This window comes from Odocoileus virginianus, chromosome 8 (genome assembly GCF_023699985.2).
Source record: "Odocoileus virginianus isolate 20LAN1187 ecotype Illinois chromosome 8, Ovbor_1.2, whole genome shotgun sequence".
Taxonomy (NCBI): Eukaryota; Metazoa; Chordata; class Mammalia; order Artiodactyla; family Cervidae; genus Odocoileus; species Odocoileus virginianus.
In genome coordinates, this window is record NC_069681.1 from 37152422 (window position 1) to 37167582 (window position 15161).

General features: G+C 43.1%; 1 protein-coding gene across 1 annotated transcript in view; it reads right to left on the reverse strand.

Moving 5' to 3' along the window:
- Positions 1 to 4519: 4519 nt before the first annotated feature.
- DNAJC3 (DnaJ heat shock protein family (Hsp40) member C3) overlaps positions 4520 to 15161 on the reverse strand; it is a 57541-nt gene continuing 46899 nt past the window's right edge. Inside the window, exons 10-12 of the mRNA XM_070471500.1 lie at positions 10744 to 10876; positions 9814 to 9962; positions 4520 to 8231 (exon numbers count right to left, since the gene is read on the reverse strand). Coding sequence (XP_070327601.1) covers positions 8074 to 8231; positions 9814 to 9962; positions 10744 to 10876 — 440 coding nt within the window. The 3' untranslated portion in view covers positions 4520 to 8073. The remainder of the gene's footprint in view (positions 8232 to 9813; positions 9963 to 10743; positions 10877 to 15161) is intronic.

Here is a 15161-nt window from a genome sequence, read left to right on the forward strand (position 1 = left end):
TAACCACTTATTTATCTTAAACCATATGATGTTTTAATCCTATGCTATATATTTTTTACTGTCTCTAATTTTTATTTTTATAAAATTATATTTGTGGGCTTATGGGATATGTATGTATTCTTTTTAAAAAAGAACTGGTTAGTTTTATAGAAACTAAGTTAAGAATATAAACAGTTTTTCTCTTTTATATTAGATGAATAGGAATGTAAATATTCAAAAAAACTGTCCAGCTACTCTAGAATCATAGGATCTTGGGACAGGAGCAGAAGACCTCAGTGTCATTGTGGGCCCTGTCCTCTGAAACTGATTCACTGGGGCTGAGGTGAGTGTGGGAATCATGATTGTTCTGGATGGCCCTGATGATAAGTGAGGTTTGGGGAACAGTTAGTAGAGTTTAGCCTCCAGCCAGTGCCAGCCCCCCTTCCAAGGCCCTGCCAGGTGGAGCCTCACGCCATCTTGGAAGCTTCCAGGGCAACATGGAAACGTCTGCTCCTAGAGCTGGGCTGCTCTGTCTTTGGACGGTTCTGTGCAGAGTTCCATGGTGAGCCAGAAGCTGTCTACCATGGGTCTATGCATGTTCCTCTGAGTTCTTCTGAACAAATCTACCCTTCTTTATTAGATAACAGCCCATAGAGTATTTGAAGATAACTGCTCAGCTCCTCGCAGCTTCCTTCTTCCTGATAAGAGATCACAAGACCTTGCTCCCTTTTCCAGTAACCACCCCCGTCCCTGGTTACTTGTTTGGGTTTTTCTGTGATGAAAGGGAGTGCTCAAATACAGGGAACAATGTAGCTCCTTGAAGGACAGAATAGAATACATCCAGGAAGCACCATAGGCCATCAGCCTGGAGTTACAGATAAATTTGGACTTTTCTGTATAAATATGTAGTTTGATACAAATGGGAGCTGCCCAAAGAAATGGTTGCTTCTATGGGCCAGGCCCAGCCCCTGGGACACAACCGGACAGGCAGCTGCTACTGCCTAGGAGAGGTGTCAGAAACCCAGATGAATAGCGTTCAAGGCAACAGGTGTATGTCAAGTCAGACTGTCTTCAGTCACTAAAGCATGGCTAAGAGAATTTCCTTCTCTGAGATTCAGCAGCGAAGAAGACAGCAGCATTTAACTCCCCCCGAACAGAACGGGCTGTTCATCGAGGGGCTGACATCTGTCTCAGATCCCTGGTTCACAGAGCAAGTGGTAAGTGTACCACAAAGTCTGTCAGTAGCAAGGGGGCCCACCCTCTTCCAAGGGGCTTCCTCTTCCAAGGGGCTCAGCGGTGAAAAATCCACCTGCCAATACAGGAGACCTGGGTTCAATCTCTGGGTTGGGAAGATCCTCTGGAGAAGGAGATGGCAATGCACTGGAGTGTTCTTGCCTTGAGAATCCCACGGACAGAGGAGCCTGGTGGGCTACAGTATGTGGGGCCACGAAGAGTTGAACACAAGTTAGCAACTAAACAGCAACCACCCTCTTCCAAAGAATCAGTTGATTTGTTAAGATCTTACTCTTTAAAAAAAAAAAAAAAGATCTTACTCTTGGTGGCAGAGTTAGGGAGTTGAGGCACAAAGGACCAGGACAATTGATCCACGTTCAAAATACAGGCAACTTTGTGATGGCGGCACATGGTTAGGGGCACCCAGCCCACCCTGTAGCCACTCAAAAAATGAGCCTTTAAGTGTTAAGTAATGGGATAGCTTTCCCCCATTTTGCAATTTATTAGCCCAGTATCAAATGTAAAATTCTAATTTCTGAGAAATTCTTTAGTGAGGTCTCTACTTAGAACCTGCTGTTAACAACTTTGATTATAGACTTCAGATTTGGAAAATAATTTTGTCCCCTACAGTTCATCATTACTTGCATTTAAGTTATTTACTTCAGTCATGTGATCCTGCCCAACTGTGTAAGGTTTGCATCCTGTCTGATGTGATTTCACTTTTTTAAAAAGTTTATTTTTGGCTGTGCTGGGTCTTTGATGCTGTGTGCCGGCTTTCTCTAGTTGCGGCAAGTGGGGGCTATTCTCTGTGTGCTTGGGCTTCTCCTTGCGGGGGCCTCTCTTGGGGAGGACAGGCTCTAGGGAGCATGGGCTTCAGTAGTTGTAACGTGTGGTTTCACTTTAAAATCAAAGGTTTTGATTCAAATCTGGATAACTTTTCGTCCTTAAATTCTAAAAGACTGGTAAAAAACCAAAATGTTTGAATGGAGACGGCCCTAGGTAACCTAATGTTCAATTTAAAATTGGGGGCAGAGTTAGAGAAGGAGTAACCTTGATGCGTCTTGAGTAGGATGAATTGTGAAGTAAACATAACTGACCGTACAGTGGAGTGTCTAACCTCAGAGCATCATGCTCAAACTCCCTTTTATACAAAAGTCAACAAACCCACCACTGGCGTGTAGATTTTCCTTTGTTTTCCCATGGTCTGCTTCCACCAGAAAACGGTTTCCAGTTTTGTCCCAAGGCCAGTAATCTAGGTCTTCCTAACCTGCACAAACCCAGCAAATTTTTAATGACCTGTTGTGTGACAGTTGACATGTCCTTTTGAAGTTACGAGTGTAAGTGTAAGTAAAAATATTCAAATGAAAATGCTGGGAAGGGAAAGCGTCAGAAGGCCTGATGCAACGTGCAGTAGGAGGAAGCGCGAGCCAGGCAGAGACCAGCACGGAGGTAGGTTTGTTCCTTTGAGGAGGAGGAGGGGGTGAGGGCTGCAGCCTGGCACACAAGGTCACACGGGGGTTTGTAAAGCACGTGGAGAGCCTTGGTGACTTTTTCCTGACGTGCAGTGAAGAGCTGTCACACTCATCAGCGTTAGTCCAGAATCTCTCAGGGGGTATTTTTTATGCCTGCATGTTTCCTAATATTACGTTTATTCATAACATCTGTCCTTACTATATCGGGGAAGAGCTCTTGGATAAGAACAGGTAGACTTATATGGGATCTGAAGATACCATTTTTCTTCATTGCACGATGTCCAAAACAAACTTCCCCAGCCTAAGACCATATGGTACAGGCACTCCCTGCATGTGGACCCACCAGGAAGAAGAGAAGCTAGTTTGTTTGTCCTAAACTGTACAGTTGTGGAATGAAGTCTTTCCACTTTTATGAGGTATTTGTAACCTGAAGTAACAAAAGCATAAACACTGCAGGAAGTAAAACATTGCAACCAGTGGTATATATGGAGGAGTATGAATAAAACCTTAAGAAAACTGTAATAATGATGAAAGATTGTTAGAAGAGTTATCCTTTGCTATCTTTAAAGAATCTTTCACACCATAGAGAAAAATCACATCCGTTTAGGAAGACCAGTCTTTTAAAAAAAATCCTTCATATAGATACATACATACATACAAATGAGGCACTATGCTTATAGAAATCTCCTATAATAGCAGGGAAGCATGCAAAGAACACAAACTTAAATCCCCTAAGAAATGCTGCAAGCAGTGCTTTCTCACTCGTGCTTTTTAACAACATATAGCTCCAGCTTCCTTAAGACCTTGAAACTTGCTTTGCCAGTGGCCTTCCAAATCTGGCAGCTCGGTCCCTGGAGACAGCTAAATCAGAGGAGGCACTTCTCCCAGTAGACAGACCCTAGTGAAGGTTGGAAACGTGTTCTGAACAAGACCGCAACCTCAGTTGTCAGCCGGATGCCTTGTTTTTCATCTGTGGCTGTGCTGGGTCTTCACTGCCGCACAGGCTTTTTCTCTCGCTGTGGCGAGCAGGGGCTCCTCTCCAGCTGCGGTGCGTGGTGGCCTCTCTCGTGGCAGGGCACAGGTCCTAGGGCGCAAGGGCTCCCGTGGTTGCAGCACACGGGCTCAGTGGTTGTGGCACACGGACTCAGTTGCTCCTTGCTGTGTGGAATCTTCCCTGACCAGGGATCGAACCCATATCTCCTGCATTGGTAGGTGGATTCTTTACCACTGAGCCACCAGGGAAGCCTGGATGCCTCCTCATTAGAAACTGAATCCTAGTATAAGGGAGTAACAGATGAATGTGCATCTCTTGCTTCTGTTGATCTCTTGATCCCAAGAAAGGATCGACTTGGTGGATAGAGGTTTGCAGGTTCCTAGGGTGTGACCTATATATCTTAAGATTAAAGTGACTTTTTTTCTTTACAGATCACGAAACCCTGCTTTGGGTGTGAAGGCAGGAGGGGGAGGGGATCAGCTACTTTTGCAACAGGTGGTATATATGAAGAAGAAAGCTACGTTTGTTTGCAGCTAGAAATTTGAGATAAGCAGCAGTGTCCACCCCAACCCCTTTCAGAACTTTAACAGAAATGTACACATTATGGTATAAAAGGGAAGGTCCTCAAAGTCAGCCTAAGTGTGAGATTTTAATGGTACTGAAAGTGAAGGACCGGCCACTCAGTAAGGCCTCGCTGTCCTAGATTTTAATCATTTCACTTTTTGAGCTCTTCCTTCGGCTCATGACAAGCCAGAGCCCTTTGTCATCTCAGTTGTTGACTGTGTGTAAAGCAAAATTGGAAAATAGACTCCTCCAAAAGACTGAAGGCCAAAAGTACTCATTTGACCATAAATATTTTTATTAAATGTGAAAATACACGGGCTTAAAAATAGTACCCATATTTGTAGACATGTCTGAGACCCATTTCCATTAATTTCCGGTGTCTTATTTATTAAAACACTAAATTGAGATGGATTAAGTTACTTAGTTTTGTCTCCTTCAGACCAACTACAGACTTAACAGCAGGAGTAATATTTTAATTCCTCAGACATCTCCAGTTCTTACCTCCTCTATGCTCTGCTTTCCACTGCAGGTAAGAGGCTCAAATACAGAGGGTGTGAAACAAAACCCGTTTACCATACATGAAGCCACGCAGTGGCTAATTTTACTCTTAAATCATTCAGCAAATGAGATCATCCATTAAACAAAGCAAATTATCTCCACCTATCAACATCATTTGCAATTACAGAATAAACTCTGCTACTAACAAAAAAGCAATGATCTGATTTAGAATAATTGTTGATAAATCAGCATTTGCCACCCTCTTTCCTTTATAAATGTGTAAAAGTCAACTACATTCAGCACAATGGCGTGCATTTCTCTAGGATAACCACGCATGTGTCCTCAATGAAAGCTGCACAGGGCTGTCACGGGTGCCCTGTCCCTTTAACGAGGCAGAGACCTGACTGAGGGGCCATTTTTAACAAGCATCTTGTGCCTTTTTTTCAAAATGGTAAATTTCACAACTTATGACCAATTTCATGCTCTAAAGGTGAAATCTTTCATTTTTCCACCATGAATAGAAAATGATGCCAACTTAAAATTGTTAGCTTCCCCCCCCCCCACCAATAATCAGTTATAACTAGTCTTTTTCTCTTAAGTGGTGGGTAGTTCTGACATTCAATTATCAGAGTCCCAAAAAGTTCTGTTTTCATACAGATACTTGAACTTTTAATACTGCCTAAAGAGCAAGACATTTTAAAATTAGTGCTGTTACATCCAATTCACATTAGTAAACTGTTGAAGTCATTTTCCAGTTTTCATTTATCCATGGAAAACACAAACTTTCAGAAATGGGTATTACATTAATTTACTTTCTTTTTAGACCTTTTTCATGTTAATAGGCTGATGTGTTTAATACTTGTTGCTGTGGAAAAATACCCATTTACCGACCAGCGACACTTCACTTCTGGAGCTCACTGAAAAGGAAGGGAATGTGACACAGCCAAGGCTGGGCGCCCCTCTCATTTTGCTTTTCCACAAAGAACCGCACAGGTTACTGGGCACCTGCGGTCCCCAAACCAGAGCCTGGAGAGTGTGATGCTCCTGCATCAGGTCGCCAGGACTGACAACTGTCCCTTCTCACTCCCAGCGCTCTTATCACTGTGGAGGGCAGGAGGGCCTGACCATCTTCCCGGTCAGGCAGATTCCAGAAGACTACTGATGACCCTCAAGGATGGAACCGAAAAGTCATTATTTTCCTCACTCATGAGCAAAAACAACAGAATCCAGAGAATTTCTCTCCACGGCGTTGGCACCTGGCACCATACCTGCTTCTGTCTTCACTGAAAACAAGCGACTCTCTGCATAATTCCCTTATGACTAAAGTCAATGCGTGGTAAGACTTCAGGAACAGGATTTACAGTTCTCACAGATGGAGGAAAAACAGAGCAAACCCTCTCAGCAGCAGGATGGCGGTCGGCGAAGTGACGGGGGCCCAGCACAGTGACCCACATGGCCCACCCCCAGCCATCCTGGCCCCTTCAGGCTCCTCCTTGCTGGCAACTTTACACCCTCTCTTCCAACTGGCAGGGTGAGTGATTTCATATTTCCTTTGTTCTGATTTCTTTGTGAAAATTCTTCCTTGTAAAAGTAGGTAGAGGCCATTGCAAGATTTCAAAGAGTTCACAGTGACATCATACATGAAAGAACTGGATTGGAAAAAAATTGCTGATTTAACTAATGAAGTAATAAGATTAAAGGATAAAAATGAATTTCCTTTGGAAATTTTCACACTGGCTTGAATTTTGAGACATTAAAACAAAAGGAAAGCTGCAAGCTGTTCGCTGTTTTCAAAATGCCATCTTGTTTATTGGTAAGAAATAAACTTCTAAGTAGATGCAAAAAGCACTTAACGTGTTTTGTCCAACTCAGCTGTGTTGTTTTTGTCCCTCACATTGAAAAACCCTTTTCCAAGTATGTTTCAGAATGACTGTAGAAGGAAACTATTTGTGCTTGGCTGGCTGTTGTGGGTATTAGTGGTAGGACAGCCCCCACAACTCAGAAGATGCTTGATTTCCCAAAAAGCAGTCAGTATATTAGGCCCATCCTGCTTAAATTGTCAAAATGTTCTGAGGCAAAAAAAGAAAAAACCTTTCTAGAATAAAGGTATAATTTTTATCTAAATAATTCTTAGATTTTAAGTGCAGCATCAATAGTTCCATAATATTTTATGGAATCCCTATCCATAAATATTTAATGTTCTAGATTAACACTTATTTTTAAGGGAAAAATTATCCAGCATATAAAGACTGAATAGTTCATTTTTCTTAAAAGGTAAGAAGGTATCCAAGAAGAGATGCTATCTTGATAGTGGACATACAGCCAGAGCTGACTAGATCTGTAAACCTGTTTCTTTCCTGGCAGAAAAACTTCCAGAGGCATCAAGGTCTGGCAAAGGGGCAGGCCTGCTACTTAATCCCACCTCAAAGCAATCCCACGTGGGAACCCACGGGCCAGGCAGGCGAAGACATAAGAGAAACTGCTAAACTTAAAAGTGGGAGACATGGCATTTTGTCTATGTTGACTGAGCAACTTTACATTCTAAGCCAATCCTGTTACAGGAAATGCGGTACAACTTCAGTTGTTAATTCTGCACTACAGCAATATTATTTAAATACCACTGCTATGTTATCTGAACTTATTTTACATATTTTTAGTTCATTGTGTTTCATATTAAATAAAAGGGCCAGGAGGGTTTACAGTTAATTCTGTTTCAATGGTTTTCAGTATTCTCCTCCAGGTATTGAACCAAAAAATACATGCTTAACGTGAGTCCAGACCTCACCCTGGCTGCTGCCATTCGTAGCAGGTTCTCTAACGGCTCTGACCACCTTCAACGGCAGCCATGTTCATGCTCAGAGAAAGATGGGAACGCAAGTGGAAATTTAACGTAATGACAGGTGACTGGACAGACCAGAGTCGAAGCAAAGTTGTGCCTAAGAACATACAGCTCAGAATGTTCACTCCTCTTGGAGAACGCTGACAGCCCAGGTTCCTCCTCACACACGCAGGCGCTGACACGTATGCAGTGAGGAGAGACTCTCACCTGCTCCAGTGTAGAAGATGCAAGACCTCCGCACCCGCTTCAGACCGCTTCCTCCATCCGGGCACAGCACAGACACGGGGCGCTCTGCCGGAAACAGAAGCCCGCCCGCCTCCCTGCCCTCACCCCCGTCAGCCTCAAGTCTGCAATGCCATTCAGAACACCTCTTTGGTCGTGGGCAAACTGAAAGGTTGGAATTTTCTTTTTCATTAGGATCCCGGAACAAGGTTTTTTTTGTTTGTTTTAAAACTTTAAAAAAATGAAGGAAGAAGAGCAGAAAAACAGCTGGTTTAATTGAAGTGGAATTTAAATCTAAAAGGTCCGCCTGAGCTGAAGGGATTGAACCCTTGCCATGAGTTCCAGCTCCTGTGGAAAGGGTTGCCGCCACCTCCTTGTTGGCTCTCTGCGTCCAGGGGGTCTTCTCCATCATCAAACTTCTTCCTCATTTCTGGAAAAGAAGCCAGCAAGGTGAGACCCAGCTGTGCCTGATGCTCAAACCCCTGCCACCCCATCAGAAACAGACTAGAGAAACCAGCCAGGGCTCAAAGTGGGCATTCACAGACATTCAGACCCCCAAAATCTTCTCAGAAGAGGCCACCCCAGGAGATTCTTCCCTGGAAGAGCTGAGGAATAGCAGACAATGAGACCTCAGAGTCACATGTGCTCTTCTGATCGAACAGCCCCTGTCACCGTCCTAACCCCAAACATGAAGTCAGCTAGGCTCAACCTCATCAACGCATGAAGTGTCTGGGCCTCACTATTAAGTCTGAACAGAAGGCAGGCTCCCTAGGCCCGAGGGAGGGAGGCGCTTTATTGCATAATCCAGGAGGCCACTTCCACTGCTGTGCCTGTCAGTCCTGAGGAGACCGAGGCCACTGCAGACAAATGGCAGGATGTGGCAGGCAGCAGAGATTAGGAAAAGCTATTTCATCCTTAAAATAAGGACAGAAAGAACAGAGTACAGAAAAGAACTCTAAGCAAGCAAGAATGCAGCTCTTTTCTCCATCATGCCATTCTGCTCCCTGCTCCCCTAGAGCTCAAATCCAGAGGCCCCCCAATTTGACATAGCTGCCCGACCCGTGCTGCACAAGCTGAGGGAACAGAGCCACTCACAGGCGTCATTATTTGCAGATAAAAGAACAAACAGTATGTATCCTACTGTACTCAGTCAGTCCTGTCTCCCTCGCTGGATTATAAATTACTTGGGAATAAACATCATTTAACTTGAATTCCATAGCGTAAGTAGTAACTCAAAAATCTGTCAAATGGGCATAAAATGTGATTTCCTTCTATTTTGTTGTAATTGTCTAGCTCAAAAGTCATGGTTTCTGCTGCCATTGACAAGGCTGGCCACAAAAAAGCAGTAAGTATTAGCTTAACATGAGATTCCCTCTAGAAGTGTCAAAGCATTGTTCAACATTACCTCAGTTCTTAACTGTCTCCCTCTTATTATCCAGGTCATTTTAGCTTATGGTGAAATAACAACTGGTGGTTAGCATCAACCACCAGTAAGCGGTTGACTTGAGTCAAGGCAAGATTCCTGGAGAGCCGCTCTTGGAGGGCGAGAATATTTGCCACCTCCCACCGCTGCACATGCCCACCTGGCAGCCCATCTCCTAATCAAGCTCCTGTATGTACGGTGTGAAAATCAGCACTGATCTGTGACTCTGGAAGGAAACTAAGAGTATCCCTCTTGTACTTTCATATCACAGGTGAAAAAAACCTGAGGCTCAGAAAAGGTTCTAGGAACTTGCTTAAACAGAACCTTAGCTCAGCCTTAAGAGTCATGCTCAGGCCTTCTGATTCCACGCTTGGTGGTGTCTCCACTGCACCCCGAGTATGACAGTGGCAGACACAGAAATGAACTTCGGGGACCATCACCAGCTCCCGAGCTCAGCCCCACGGGTCCCCACCAGCACGCGCCCCACCGTCCACTTCTGCCTCTAAGACGGGCAGAGGGAGAGAGCTAGCAGCCTCCAGTCACTGACACAGCCACTTCAGGAGAAGAGAAACATGAAGGCAAACACTACCTGGATCAGAGAGGACTTCTTTAGCAGCTGCTATGTCAATGAACTTTTTCTCAGCTTTTTTCTTTTCTTCTTCATTCTGGAAGTTGTCTGGGTGCCACTGCATTGCTAATTTTCGGTATGCTTTAATGATTTCTTGCTTTTTGGCATTTCTAAAGGGTGGTAAAATAAATAATTATTTAAGAAGTGTCCAACACACTGCCACAAAGAGCTAAAAGACAGCTCAGGAGATTCCACTGGTTTTCTGAACAGTGCCAACATACCCGACTGAGCGTCTGATGCAGAGCCCTGCCTGACCACTACAGCCGCCAGGCTTCCCAGAATGCTTGTTCCCTAATGCTACTCTCACCAGAAATAAACTAAAGTACTCCTTCTATTTACAACTTTCCCTTTTAGAAACTTCTTTGATGCGTACTTTCTAACTTGCTTCTAGGTTTGCTTATTTAGAAAGAAAAAAGTTTCAGACTTTTGATTGAAAGATAGGTGGTTCCCCTGTTCAGGGAAGGTGGGTCTAATACAAATGCACATATTGAGTAAATTACATTCACCCTGTGCCTCAAAGTCGATTCTGAAAGTGCGATTGTTATCTTTAGGCCTAGAGAAGCTTTGTTTTCCTCAACCCCTCTCCCATCTGTCCCCACACAACAAAAGCTCACTCCTGCCTCTTTACCTTTTTTAAAAAATCTAGGCCCAGGACCTAGTCATGCTCCAGGGGCTCGTCTTTGTCACCAACTACTAATTCTCCATCATTACATGACTAGTCTCTACCAAACAAATTTATCTGTAGTATACTCAAAACAACTTTGTGATGTTAAAGGTTGATAGTTTAATTTATAGCTGACATTACATAAGAAAATGAATCATGGAAAAAAGTAACAATTAGCTTTAAAATAGTTGATTAAAAATAATGCAAATTTTTAATTAGTAATTCACCTTTTTACTCCCAAGATTTTATAATAATCTCGTCTCTGTGACTGTTTCAATAGCCTCTGTGCTTTCTCCAGACCTTCTCGAATCTGCTGATCATTCTCATTGTGTTCCTGAGCAGTTTCATAATCCTGAATAGCTGTCAAAGTATGTTGAAGATAATGCTGTTAGAAGGAATTATAACTTGTGACATTCACCCTGCATGTCACCCTGTGATACCAAGTCACCATCCCAACCCCTTCATTCACCATCACTAAGAACCTAAGAAGTGGTATCACCTTCATCATTTGGTTCAAAACTACACGAGGCATACTTTTAAGGCTGCATTAGGTAGCTTACACTCCATTCAGTAAACGCCACTCTGCTTGTTTACCTGCCCACCCTCCCACATTATCTTCCCCACAGCTGTGTGTTGTCGTAACATCAGACCTTACACAAAGCAATGCAGTGACTGTTACAGGAAAATAAGATGCAGCAAAAACAATCTGCATGCTCAGTTGTAGGGCTATTATGGTTCAGAAGATTAAGAGGCTTAGAAGGGACCAGGAGAACCATCAGGAAGCAGAATGACCAGTTTCAACACAAACTATTACAAAGCTGATTTTTTTTAAAGTGCCAATCAGAACAAATACATTTATAGTCCTGGTATGGAAAAGCTGATGCCAATTCACACTGCATCTTATTTCAGATTATTTTAAATATGTAGACAATACAAGGCATCTGGGTATCTAAGGTCACACAGAGCAGAGACTTATCCTCAGAAGGCCCTGAGGGTGGCCCTTGGCTGGTGACTGACAAGTTGGATTTGGGCAGTGTTCCCAACATTCTCTGATAGGAATGGCTAGCCGTAGCTAAACAATGTGGGTTGTGCTAACCATCTTACCTTCTGGGCATCTGGCATTTTGGTAAGGGCTGGCCAGCCCCCAGTAAAGGCTCTGGGTCTCTAAAGAGCTTCCCTGGTAGACACACTTCACACATACTGAGGAATTTGGCTTGTCCTGCACAATTTCAGATCTCGAATCTCCCACCCGGTTTCCTCTGGATTTCACCACATGCGCCTTTTCCCCTTACTGATCTTGTTTGTATCCTTTCGCTGGAATAAATCTCAGCCCTGAGTACAACTATGTGCCGAGTCCCATGTGTCCTTCTGAATCCAAATCTGGGGGTGGTTTGCGGAGACCAACACAAGCTTTTCTCACTCTCCTTCCTGGACAGACAACTCAAATGGATCTTTGGGCTCAAATTCTACTTTTTTATGGAAATAACATTTCACTATGGGAAAGACGTCTCTCTGGATAGCATGCCTGAGCATTCATCTTGGCAACAGCTAACCCTGGAAGGGGTTTAAGAAGGCCTCTGGGGCAGGTTAAAATGAGAAAGACATTAAAGCAAGATGGACAAATTTAGTCTGCACTACACAGAAAGATAACCAATACTACCTTCCACTCATGGAGCAAGGGGGAGGGCACTTTAAGCTTTCATCCTCATTCCTGCCTCAAAGCATTAATGTTAATATGAAACATTAATATTACTGACAGCCAACTAACAGTGACATCACAAAATACCTTCCTAATTTAGTATATAGACACAAGGCCATTATAAAGAGCAGTGAGGTTTAGCCTGCAATACCCATAACACTTGATAACACAGCCTAGTTAGGAAATGTACTTGGAATTTAACACAAGAGGAAAATGTTTCAGTACACTCAATTTTTTACTTATGCAAACTACATTTAAAACATGTTTTCATTCTTAAATATGCAGAGTAGCTTTCTCAAAACAGTCTTTTGTCTCCTATATTTTATTAACAGTTAAGATAGATATATTTTTCACAATACAGGAAAAATAAGTTGTTTCCTCAGATTCACATGATTACAGGTAGGAAGCTAAGTAGGAATTTACTATGGATGATGTAAACTTCCCATGGACTTAAACTAGATAACTCATTTTTAATTATATTTCTTAGAACAGTATGTTACATATTAGCCAATTACTTTTCTAACCTCTGAACCTAAAAACTCATCCTTCTCAAATTCTTTTCTTCCATATGCCCTCACCCAGTTCTTAAGGAGCAGTGCAAACCACCAGATCAAGGTGGCAGACAGTAAGCACAGGAATTTCCTGCCCTCTCCCCTAAAAAAATAAAAAATAATACAAACATGGCAGTCCTGAAACTATAGCAGAACAGAAATAGTGACAAATTTCTGGAAGAGAAAAGGCAACTAGGATAAGATTAACAAATAAGCCTAACAGAACTGCAATCCAGATATACACTGAAAGAGGCCCTGGAAGATTTTGGAAGCTGTTCTCTTTGGCCAAGGATTCTGAATTTACCAAGCAGGAGGAGCTCTAAGGCAATCATCAGGTTACTTCATGAGGTGGCTTAAAGTAATGGCTGGGCAGCCTCTCCGCCTGTATGTGGAGCAGCTGGCTGCAGCATTAACCCCAAGCCAGGTCCAAGAACCAGTCTCTGCAGAGTGCCGGACGGCATGTGAAAGGCCCCCGACATGGCTGCTGGGCCCCTGGACACCAAAGGCCTCCACAGCAGGCCTGTTATAAATACCGGGAAGGCAGTTCCACACTAACAGGCTCCACCAATAAATGTGTCAAGTCCTGCTTATTCTGGCAACTGGGCAAGATGGCGAGCACGACAGGGAGTCGGTCTGTAAACAGGTCCTACCCACTTCGAGCCAGCGTGAGCTCCCCAACACAGAGAAGCATTCAAAAGACAGATGCGCACATTACACACAGCTGCAAATGGCTCCCTTCTCACACTCCATAAACCCAGTATTAAGTCCCAAATCAGCTTCCCTTCAAAATATATCCAGGATTTAACTGTTTCTCACTATTTCCATACTTGCCACTGTGACGCAGTCCAGCATTAAAACCCCTGACAGCTCTAATATCTTCATAAGGTGTTCATAAGGTTCCCAGTTGCCCTTACTTCCCTAGATAGACTCTCAAAACAGGGACCTCAGGGGTCTTTTTAAAGAGTGTATCCGACCTCCAGTATAATATGCCCCAAGGAGCACCTCCCAGATATATAAAACAAGGTAGATGGTGGGGGGAAGGGAAATGAGGGGGAACAGGAGGGCACACACCGTTTTCAGCACAACAGTGGAAGAAGACTGTTCAAGGGCTGCTAAAATTAGCTAGTATCAGCCAGGAATCCAGGATAAGAGGAGGAAGCAAACAGAAAGCCCTAAAGGACAGAGCCCAGAAAATGCCAGCAAAATCCACCTCCCATAAGTATGGTTTCTCCCAGAAGTGAGCAACAACCTACATCCTTTACCAAGAAAACTGCAATACTCCCTTCTGGAATTGATAGAAGGACAGGGAGAGGGTATCATCAGGAGAATTTAACAGTCATAAATGTTCAGGCTGCTAATAGCAGTTTAGCAAGTTGCATAAAGGAAAAAATGGACAATATCAAAGGGGAAGATAGGAAAGTTTGCAATTTTCACACCAGGTAATTAAAGTTCCCTCTCAGCAACTGATGGGAAAACTAACAGAAATATTACACCCAGAAATTGCAGAATACACATTTTTAAGTGCACACAGAATATTCAGCAAGATAGATCCTGCACTGGGCTATAAAACAAGTCTACATAAATTCAAAAGGATATACACCTAAATAAATTTAAAAGGAAAGAATTCATGAATATGTTCTCTGAGCACAACAGAATTAAAATAGAAATATACAATAAGGCTGTATATTGTCACCCTGCTTATTTAACTTATATGCAGAATACATCATGCAAAATGCTGGGCTGGATGAAGCACAAGCTGGAATCCAGATTGTCAGAAGAAATATCAATAACCTCAGATATGCAGATGACACCACCCTAATGGCAGAAAGCAAAAAGGAACTAAAGAGCCTCTTGATGAAAGTGAAAGAGGAGAATGAAAAACCTGGCTTAAAACTCAACATTCAGAAAACTAAGATCATGGCATCTGGTCCCATCACTTCATGGCAAATAGATGGGGAAACAATGGAAACAGTGACAGACTTTATTTTCTTGGGCTCCAAAATCACTGAAGATGGTGACTGCAGCCATGAAATTAAAGATGCTTGTTCCTTGGAAGAAAAGTTATGATCAACCCATACAGCATATTAAAAAGGAGAGACATTACTTTGCCAACAAAGGTCCGACTAGTCAAAGCTATGGTTTTTCCAGTAGTCATGTATGGATGTGAGAGTTGGACTATAAAGAAAGCTGAGCACCGAAGAACTGATGCCTTTGAAGTATGGTGTTGGAGAAGACTCTTGAGAGTCCCTTGGACAGCAAGGAGATCCAACCAGTCCATCCTAAAGGAGATCAGTCCTGAATATTCATTGGAAGGACTGATACTGAAGCTGAAACTCCAATACTTTGGCCACCTAACGTGCAGAACTGACTCACTGGAAAGACCCTGATGCTGGGA